At 33.8% G+C, this 11,125-nt stretch overlaps 2 protein-coding genes across 4 annotated transcripts in view; both read left to right on the forward strand.

Annotated features, from left to right (window-relative positions):
• The window catches only part of LOC145304614 (DDB1- and CUL4-associated factor 6-like), a 30,776-nt gene extending 27,589 nt beyond the window's left edge, over window positions 1–3,187 (forward strand). The window contains exons 14-18 of one of the 3 annotated variants that reach the window (XR_013874144.1): window positions 167–295; window positions 518–578; window positions 707–761; window positions 1,473–1,929; window positions 2,166–3,187. Coding sequence is in view for 1 of the 3 variants with exons in the window: in XM_080146535.1 (XP_080002661.1) it covers window positions 167–295; window positions 518–578; window positions 707–761; window positions 1,473–1,565 (338 nt within the window). In the remaining 2 variants the exon portion in view is untranslated. Of the gene's footprint in view, window positions 1–166; window positions 296–517; window positions 579–706; window positions 762–1,472 lie in introns of all 3 variants that reach the window. The other 2 variants (XR_013874145.1, XM_080146535.1) reach the window with 2 other exon arrangements.
• Window positions 3,188–5,112: 1,925 nt separating this feature from the next.
• LOC145303858 (uncharacterized) lies at window positions 5,113–10,771 on the forward strand. The gene is made up of 8 exons (XM_080145512.1): window positions 5,113–5,677; window positions 5,801–5,897; window positions 6,177–6,267; window positions 6,648–6,727; window positions 7,128–7,207; window positions 7,649–7,867; window positions 8,534–8,639; window positions 9,748–10,771. Exons 1-8 carry the CDS (start codon window positions 5,181–5,183, stop codon window positions 9,832–9,834), a joined length of 1,257 nt encoding a protein of 418 aa, XP_080001638.1. The 5' UTR covers window positions 5,113–5,180; the 3' UTR covers window positions 9,835–10,771.
• Window positions 10,772–11,125: the final 354 nt, after the last annotated feature.

The following is an 11,125-nucleotide window of genomic DNA, read 5'->3' on the forward strand; positions in this document are numbered from 1 at the left end:
TCTCCCTTCGTACCAAAATGTGTACACTTTTAATCAATAATATGGCCTCGTTCTTCCTATACTGTGTGCTTATTGTTCTAATTTATTGATTTGGTATCTATTTCTACTATATTTATTGTCTATCCTTAATATACTTGTCACGTGATTAAATTGTTTTGTTTACCAGGCTCCGACTGTGGACATTTCTTTGCGTGGGATAGAGACACCGCTGATATACTTCTGATGAGGGAGGCGGACAGACACGTGGTTAACAGGGTCAGGCCCCATCCCTTTCTACCAATTGTAGCTAGTTCAGGTATATATAATATTATTCTAGCTTTATTTATTTCTGGTGACTAAGCCCGTAGAGGCCTCTAAGGATACTTTAATGAAGGGGGGGGGGGGTTAATGTCGATCCCTCGCTTTTAATTTAAAAAAATAATTGGGGGTAATTTTTTTCTAGTGGCGATTACTCTTGGGAAGGTGGTGTTACCTTTCCTCAAATTAGATATAAAAGTTTATAATTTTTATTTTCAAGGTATTGATCATGATGTAAAAATTTGGACACCAACTTCTGAAGAAAGTCTTATTTCAACCACAGGAATCAATATAATCAAATAATCATAAGATACCATGATATGATATTTAATAGTACTGGTGGTTTGCAGCTGAACGCGGCTTCAGCTGTTGAACTGCTCAAATTATAAGATTTTATTGAGAAAAAAATAGGCGAGGATGTTGGAGTAGTTACTAAGAGAAATGAAGTGATGCTAGATGAAACTAGGAAAAGATATCTTTCCATCCATTGATCTATCCTTCTATTAATTATCTATCTATCTGTCTGTCCGATTATTCATCCTTATTGTGTATCAATTCTTATATAGATTCAAAGTAAAATTAGGAGGAATTCCTAAACCCTTTTAAGGACTTGCAGACGAATGTCGGGAAATTTATCTTTCGGTTGTTTGTTGGATGTTGCCTTAGTTTGATATTAATATAAAGAAAAAATGTAATTTTTAAAGCAACACCTACATATTTATTAAGTATTTGGGGGGGGGGGGGGAGGGGAGGTGGATAAAGCACTTTTCGTATCTATACCTAAAACACCAAAGAAACTGAACATAGTTCTATATTGTCTCATTAAGCAATTGCCATGTCAAATCCCAGTGCTGTAACTTTTTTGGTTGAGTTCCTTTGTGTTTTACTTTTAAGTCTGATTGTAATAAGTGACCCTTTATATATCTATCCATCTGTAAATGTTAAGTCCTGATAAGAGTAATCGAATGTCTCTGATTCTGTATGTCTGTCTGTACGTACTAAAGAATTTCTCTAACCGCTGAACTGATATGATTCTCCTTAACAGAGTAGCTTCTAATAATAGGTCCCGGAAAGGTTTCTAACAATTTGGGGAGGGGTACTAACACTCTATAGAAATATCGCCTCTAGAAAAAAATCCCCTCTCCCCCAAAGTTTTAAATATATCTTTAAAATTCAGAGATACAATAACTGTACCAGCTTCTCTAATGATAAGAATGCTAGCAAGTTTGAATCAAATCAGACGTGGGGATCGCCAGGCAAATCCATAGGCAAACCAAAGACGAAGATATCCGAAACAAATAATAATATGAATTTATGATTATTTATATGTATTTATCAATTAATATATTCACAAATTATATATCCACCTAACCCCTTTGTACCACTTTTTACAAATTGATGTAGAATATGTGGATATTGTGAGAGATTCTCGTATATCTTAATAAAATGTTTCTCCTGGCTGGCTAATATAGATATATCCCCCATCCCCTCCCCTAACTATAAAGGAACGTATTGACCAATATCTGAGTACCATATGAGCAACCTAATTTGACATCTAAATTCCCCTGTCACAAAATCCACATATTCTTGTATCAATTTTTGTGCCACTCTTCACATCACTTTACATTGTGGGTGTGTGTCATCACTTTCACGAAATAAATGTGTTCCATTTTCAAATCAAAATTATAAGAGCAAATTATAACTAAAGAGAAATCTTGCTTCCCCTTTAGTTCACACTAGTGATTTAAAATACCCTTCTATTCTTATTTACTTTTCTGGCCGTTTTGTTGGAAATATGAAACACTTTGCAATTATGAAAATTTGTGGAAGTAAAGACACACTAATGTTGTTTCCTTTTCATCATGCAGAGTGGAGTTTGAGTGGAATATTATACGCTAGAGCAACTACTATCTAATATTCTCTTAGTATTGTTTAATCTACGACTGCTTAGATGTAAGTACAGGGTTCGAATCTGTGTCAAAAACCGAGTCACAGAAAAGAAGTTTAAAAGTGTACCTCGTACTACTTTTGCATGATAAACACTTTATAAGTTTAAAACTCAATCGTTCAGCTTCTCTAGCATTTAGAAATCCACTTAAATTTCACGCTGCTAAACTTTCAACCAGGGTTTCGGATCCGCATTGTTTTTTTGCGGATCCGGATCCGGATCCTCAAAATTTGGTCAGTGCGGATCCGGATCCTACCGGATCCGATTCCGGATCCTTGACAATAAAAATAAAATCACCAAACCTTTCAAAAAATATTTATTCTTAATTCGAAGTCAAAAATGCTTTTAATTTTCAAGTCTTACCTAAACCTTAAAGATTGGCTCTCATCAAGAGAATGTCTGAGATTTTATATAAATTTAGGTAGATTTTTCCATTTTTTCCGCATTTTTTTGAGTCCAAGGATCCGGATCCGGATCCTTGAACTCGAAAATATGCGGATCCTTGCGGATCCGGATCCGAAACCCTGCTTTCAACCATCACCACTAAAAAAAAATATTTATGATTTTACAAGTATTAATGTACATCAAAATTTAAATGTACCCCTATTCAATATATATACATATATTAAATTAACACTAGGTAATGTATTCGTAAAATATAATTTGCTCTTATTTAAAAATAAATAGCCTAAAACCATTCCAGGACCTACGTAAAGCTTACATAGAATAAAGAATGCAGTCGATTCGAAAGTTAATCTTAAGCTACAGACAAAAAACTGTACCACTTTATATAATAGCATACTTTTTCCATCGTTTAGTTCCATTGTTTGAGCGTGCTGATTCAAACTAACACCTTAAATCTTTCAGCAACTTTCAAGGCAAGATTAAAGCAAATTATAATGGTCACCCATTTACTGAAAAATATATTTATTAATACTCGAATTTGTATTGTTCACTTTTAAAAGCGAGGTAATTCTATAATTATTTTGGGGATTTAGTCCGTTTGATGGTTTGTGCATCGGAAATTATAACAATTACAGGGATATGACAATTGAGAAGTTGAAATGCTGCCTAATTCTTTGTTGAAAATCCTTCTGTGGGGAGATTTTTTTGTAGATGGTTTCTCAAGTCATCCCCCTCCCTTCACTAGACATCTTTTGAAAGCAATTAAAACCATTTTTGTTTTTTTTCCTCAAATTTCCATAAACATTTGCATTATCTATCCTTTTCGTTTTATAAGACAATAATATTTGTATTACCTTGCATACAATATTAAAATCCTTATATGAATAGGAACGTCATAAAACTACCCTCTCCATTTTCCCTCTTTTCTTTAACTGTAAGATTAACAAAATCAATTCAATCTTGGAGTATAAACAACAAATTATTTCAAATAAAAAAGTAAAATCAATTTTCTGTTTTATGTTCCTTAAAAAAAGATATTTTTCTCAAACATAAAGAGAGGAAAACTTGGGGGAGAAATGTCTGATAATGTTTTGACATGAGTTCCAAGGAGAAATTTGAAATCAGCTGTTTTTGTCTGTTTGAGAAAGTTGGTGAAATCTAAATAAAAACAAATCAAATATTTTATGAAATTTTTTTTGAGAAAAGCATTATTTTTAGCAAATTAAATCTTATAAGCAACGAAGCTAATGTCAGTCCGTAACACTGTTGGGAAAATCTGATTTACTTGAATGATATTTTATTTAGGATTTATATATATATGCGACGGTTTATTTTTTGGTGAAGATTTCCCTTCCCGTGGTATGTGAATCAAGTATTTAACACACTTGATACGTCGGCCCTAACTGTGCTTTTAAAGGTGTTTTGTTGATCGACATCCCTTTCTGGTGTAAAAGTTTGATGTGTTGTTCAAAGATAAATGTATCTCCACGTACTAGTACAGTCCTATTCTAGCATCATAATATATAATATATATATATATAAATAGGTGTAATATAGAAGCGTGGATCCACCTAGCATTAATAAGGTAAAATGAGGGGGTCGGATACATCCCTTTAATTGACAAGAGTTTATTCTAGTTTTAATAGCTAATGGGATGGCCAAGTTAAAACTTCGCACCTTCCATTTTAAGGGGTAAGTGTACTGTGTAGGTAAAAAATTTAACAATTAAAGGACTTTTTAGTATGTTGAATACGTAGGGGGGGGGGGGGGGATGTAACCACCACTCGTGTTGTCTGTATTAAGTTCCCAACAGACTTTGGGTGTTAAAATTTTTTGTGTTGATCTCCACTGACAAAACCCTTTTTACGTCATAATGAGATAATATAAGTAAATAATTTCAGATTTTAAATGTGGGCAAAAAGAACTAGGTAACAAATAATGGAGACTCAGTATATTATACAGCAAATAGAACCGATAAACAACGATGACAAGAAAGCAAATTGTTATGTTTGCAATAAACAATTCAGCAATGTCTATACATTGAATGCACACCAAAAGATTCACTCTGGTGATAAGCCATTCACGTGTGGTACATGCCAGAAGTCGTTTCTGAGAAACAGTGATTTGAATAGACACATGAGAATACATACAGGGAGGAATAAATGTTTGTTGATAAATGAATTATCTGAATAAAAAAATTAATTACTATATCAGCATAGCATACTTTCGGTCCCTCAGGGCCAACAAAGCCGAAATAAATTACGATGTTTTTTACTGATAATCCGCGGAAAACTGTCTTTTAAAATTCCCGCTTTACCTAAGTGTTTTTTATTGATATTTCTTTTCCATAATTTAGGTACCTATCGTTTTATTATTGTGCAAATTTTAAGTTTGGTGATAGAAAGCAATCCATTGTCTTGTTAAGGATTTTTCATAAATTGATTGTTCTTTTATTCCTGACATTAAAACAGGAGAAAAACCGTTCTACTGTGAAACATGTGGAAAATATTTCTCCAACAATCGTAACCTGATGCATCACGAAAGAATTCATTCGGGGGAGAAGCCTTTTGCATGTGATATCTGCAACATGTGCTTTACCAACAAAGGAACCCTGAACACACACAAAAAGATCCATTCCGGCAAGAAAGAATTTGTCTGTGATGTTTGCCAAAAGTCTTTCTTTAAAAATAGTGACCTGACGCGGCACAAAAGAACGCACACGGGTGAAAAACCGTTTTCCTGTGCTTTGTGCGCTAAAAATTTTACCAGCTTTAGGAACCTTCGTGACCACAACAGGATACATACGGGCGAACGGCCGTTTTCTTGTGATGTTTGTGAACAGTCCTTTACAAACAAGGGTTCTCTAAATACACACAAAAAGATTCATTCAGGCGAGAAAACGTATGGTTGTCAGATGTGTGACAAATCTTTCTACAAGAATAGTGACCTGGTTAGACACATGAGAACTCATACAGGAGAGAAACCTTTTTCTTGTGATATTTGCTCAAAATCTTTTGTTGATTTAAGGTACTGTATCACGCGTTTTCTTAATTAATTTTTTATTTGGTTAAAGTTTAAAGTATAATTAAATTTTTCAGAAACATTTCGTGGTAAATTCTCTTGATGACCAAAGCAACCTTTTTATTTTAGAAATCTCCGCGACCATGGACGAATACATTCTGGGGAGCGGCCATATGTTTGTGATATTTGCCATAAATCTTTTTCTACCAGCAGCAATATGACTAAACACAGGAAATCAATATAAAGTCAAATGAAATAGCAATTTCCCTCATAGTGCCTTATCGAAGACAGAACACCCTTATATAAAAAAAATTAATCAGGGGTAAGGTTAGTTTTTTTGTTTATTACTTTAGGTTAGGTTATAATAAGTGTCGGTATGTCCCGAAGGGTGTGAGCTCCGCAGGAATAAATGAAATAATTTTCTATATTGCCCTGTGTAAAGAACAAAACATTATGGGTAATTAAAAGACTTTTATTAAACTCTTTTTAATTTATATTTGATCTTCACAGACATATACACACAAAGAATTCCAGTTCAAGTACCCCAGCCCCATCTCCTAGCCCTGCGGGCCCTGAACGGGTTGTTCTACATTCAGGCAAATGGACCAAGACAATTACACCCAATTGCAATAAACATAATTGTCCCTGCTGAAGATTAACAGTACTGGTTAAACAGTTTGGACACTTACTGTTTTCTATTTTCAATCGGCTTAATTTAACAAATGTTTTGCATAAGTAATAAGATTATTGGCGATAAATCGATGTACACACCCAATTACATAAAACATAATTCCCTCTTTTGAAAATAATATTATTGGTCGAAAAGTTAACCAATCAAGAATTAACAAAAATAAGTTTCCAAACCAACTATTAAGAGATCGTGTTTATAAAACTTTGGTTACCAGTGCCATTTTCAGGCCAATGTCTCCCATCTCCCCTATTAACACATGGAATAACTTGGTCATTATAAAACAAGGACGAACATTGAACATGAATGGAGCTCCATCTGATTATGGACAAGATTGTGCTCCTCAGTTCATACAGCCTGAAATTAAGGTTGGTAAATTTTATATCAACTAAGTGATTATTCATTAAACAAAGAACCCAATCGGTCCAGCGGATAGAAAACCTTAATTTTTTTTTCGGTCGGATGAACATAAGATTTAATTTTTATTAAAAGTAACAGGATGTCTATTTAACATGACTCGATCTCATATTAAATATTTGGAAATTGTGTGAGATTCTCGCATACCCTGATACAATGTTTCTTCCAGCTAGCTAAAATAACTATAACCCTCCCCCTTTATGACTTTACCCCATCCTCCCTGAGAAACGTATTGACCAATATCTGATGACTATATTGGCAACCTAAATTGACGATTAAAATTCCCCCGTCACAATATCCACCTATTCTAAATCCATTCATGAAACAACTATAAATTTGTATATATTTTAGATGGAAATTGGGAAGGACCAGATAATATACAGACCTCAATTACAAACACTCAATGGACATCAACAAATATTTTCTGGCACAGGAAAATATTGCAGATGATTTTTAAAACATATGGCGACACTTGATTAAACAAATACGCGTAGAATACCAAACCAAAGAAAATTATTGATGGCTAACACCTTAGACTTGGCAATTTGGAAAGTAATATTCATTTACGTTGCACATGTAGCAACAATCAAAGACATTATAAACTCATTAGTAGCGCAAAAGTAATAAGCACATTTTTAATGTTTAAATAGTATTCGGTATCTTTCAGTAGGAGTTTCTTATGGCGATAAAGCATACCTAAGTACCTACATATAATTTTTTTCTTTTACACAATTAAATTTTTTAAATGCTTATTCGTCGTTTTCAGATTTGAAAGTTGTCAAATACAAAGAAAAATTGAGCCAATACTTTTATTTAGAAATCATTTCTTAATCGCCCTTTGAAAACATAAAAAAATAATGCAATAAAACTCTAGGAGACAATAATCATAACCGCCTAATCACCATGATCCCTTCAATTTCGGCGGCAAACGGCAGCGGCCAAACACAGGGGGCTATTAATCTAACCACTCCCACGCCGATCACATTTATAACGACATCCCTGGCAGCTGCGGGCGGTGACCTGAGCAGCGCGGCTACTCATCAAACGCCGCCGATAACTTTACACGCCTTGCAACCCGTTGCACATCATCCACAGGAATAAAAAATACTTGAACTATCTTGTATTAGATTTTGGTTCCGGGCATTCAATATAGATCAATAGTATGCACATAAATCATTACCTAAGCTATGAAAAATAGATATAATCGATCTAGATGGTCAATCTTAAAAACCTAGCAGACGAACCCTTGTGTTTATTTATATTTATATGCGATTCATTCCAGTAATACGGGCATTGAAATTTTTTGTCATATGCTTCACATTACACAAAGGAAAAAATTATTACACGATATGATTTACCCAAGCAAAACTTTCCCTTAAGAAATGCGACTGTTTAATGGTGACTCATGGGAATGAAATGAAAAATAATTTCCTCTGTGTATCAAAATCTTTACACTTTCTAACCAATAATATGGCTGGATTGTTTCTATATTGTTTTCCTATAGGCTGATTTAGAGAGTATATAAATAGATGATATTTTTAAAAAAAATTATAGGCATTAGAGTTTAATTGTCTTTCATTTTAAATTTAATTTTACGGTTAACCAATGCTTTATAAGGCGTTAGATATTTCCAAAATGTTAGAAAAATATCCAAAAACCTTTATATAACAAATTAAATCTTCTCTAAAAGCACACCACAACTAGCTTAGCCATTTTACCAAACATACTTACCTACAAAAATTAGTATTTTAAATGGTACAGGTATCGAGCATAAATATAATTCCTTCGACAACAACTCCTGGTGTTAACGTCATTTTGGATCTTAAACGTGGCCAGGACATGCACAATAATAGCCACCATCAGGTTAATATTTAAATTTAACGACCTTTGTCTACGCCTCACATAATTATTTAATAATAAGCTTTGCTTGTTTTTGATTCAAGGCATTTTCTTAGAAAATAAGATAACAATATAAAATTAACAGGACGTATAACTGTCTATTTGTAAGTCTGTCAGTGTAAAACTTAAGATCTCTTTAACCACTGGGACGTAATGGCTCTTCTTTACAGTTGGGCTTCTCGACACTCTTAAGAAAAATTGCCCCTGGAACAAAAACTTTTTATTTTCTTAACTAAAATTGATAGTAGAGGGTTGACTTAACCCCCCCAGCCCACCCCCACCCCCCAGCCTCAGAATTTGCTCTTAGAGGACTCTAGGGGTGCACCCTATAGTAGTGTTTAATCTAATAAATATTGATACCTTTCTACTTTTATATTTTCCAGCAGTTGCAGCTACCTTAATCAAAATTCTACACAAATAATTTCAGGTATAGTCCCTTTCGTAGCAACGACTCTTTAGGGTCGATTCGTAGTATTTTTACAGCAGATTTTCTCCTATTTCTAGCCCCTGCTGAGGGGCTCTAACCCTACGGGACAATCACCTAACATAAAATAACTTTAAAAAAGCTACTGTAAAAATACGACTAATCGCCCCATAAGAGGCGTTGCCACGAAAGGGACTATACCCATAATTTCTGTATCCCTGCCATTAAATTAAAGACATCCTACTTTTCAATACCTACCTAGTTTAAATTTCAAATTTTAAGATTAGAACTCATTTGACATCTAGCGGGCTTTTCTACACAGGGGTGTATATTCTGCACAAGATTATTTTTTTTCCCCTGCTGCAAATTTTTTTCCCTCTTGGTTTTTTTTCAAGCAGGGAAGGGGTAAAATTGAAAAAAAAATTCAAAACTCTTTATTTTATTTATATTATCCCCCCTTCCTCACATTATTTTATGTTTTTTTCACCAAGGATGAGAGAAAAATGTTTTCATTTCTCTTAATTTTTTCATCCCCCCCCCCCCCCAACAACATATTTTTTATTCCCCCCCCCCCTCAGCAGGGTCAATTTTGAAAATATACACCCCTGTTTCTACACTTATAATCTTTAATAATTAAATATATTGCAGGTGTCCCACATATCAGTAAATGAACGCCAAATATTATCTCCTATGGAGTTTAAAATGGAGACAGCTACTGCAGAAAATGACCAATGACGGGGTTCAAGTTACACTATCTTGTAGAATAATTCAGTTGGAATTAATCCGAAATAGTTATTTATCGCATCGTGTTATACACAGCTTCCCGTGGATAGTAAATGTAAAATTGTTAGATTAATTTCTGTTTTGTTGCTCCGAGAGGCCGAAAGCTCGTGCCAGCAAAACTGTGTCGCTAATAGTGCACAGACAGAAACAAACACTTATGGAGTAGCTTCGCTACTAAACCTTGTAAAATACATAATTAGGATAAGAAAATGTTGATATTAAGTAACCAGTTCTTCCATTAGTATGTAATTAGAAAATTTTTTGGTTATTGTGTATTAAGTTGATACAGAAATTAATCAATTACTTACTTTCTTTTAATTTTTTGTAGCCCCTGTGGGACTCATCCAAAGTGTTCACCTAACCTTAAAGAATATGCTTGCTTTGATAAAATATCTATATATGCATATTACTCTAGATTTGTCAAAATTTCTAGAAAAGGTTTAAATGATTAACCAGGGGTGTATATTCTGCACAAGATTTATTTTTTTCCCCTGCTACAAATTTTTTTTTTTCTCTCCCCCCCTAGTTTTTTCTCACCAAGTAGGGGGAAAATGGAAAAATATTTAAAGAACTCTATATTTTATTTATTTTATCCCTCCTACCACACATTTTTAAAAGTTTTTTTCCCCCCTGGAAATGGAAAAAATGTTTTCAGTTTTCTTAATTTTTACATTTTTCCCCCTCCAACCACTCATTTTTTATTTCCTCCTCCCCCCCCCCCCCCTGAGCAGGGGATCCCATGTAGAATATACACCCCTGTGATTAACTTTGTATAAATTGTATTATATATATATATTTTTATAATTATTTTATTAGGTAGGTATACCATATTATTTTAAAACTTTGTTATTACAGTAGAGTTATGTAATTATAATATATAGTTGAAAAACAATTTTGTTGATTTTGCGAATCTACTCATAGAGTTTTACCTGTCTGTTTTGTGTTTATTTATGACACGTAACATAGAGGATAGGAAAAATATAAAAATAGCCCCAAAAAAAACCTGCTAAAAAGCATTCCGACCGCCATGGATGACTTGATAGTTAATGTCGAGGATGTCGAGGAAGAGCCTGTACGAGATGCATCTACCTGGAGCACAACAACACCAGAGCCCCAGCAAAGTCTTCTACCCTACTCCTCCCAGAGGATTTATCAAGTCAGTCATTTTATTCTTTGAGGCTAATCAATCAATCAACTTGATAGTTAATCATGCTCCATGATAATTGGAATGCTGACATGAAGT

This window comes from Acartia tonsa, chromosome 13 (genome assembly GCF_053477335.1).
Source record: "Acartia tonsa isolate MP-2025a chromosome 13, ASM5347733v1, whole genome shotgun sequence".
Classification (NCBI taxonomy): Eukaryota; Metazoa; Arthropoda; class Copepoda; order Calanoida; family Acartiidae; genus Acartia; species Acartia tonsa.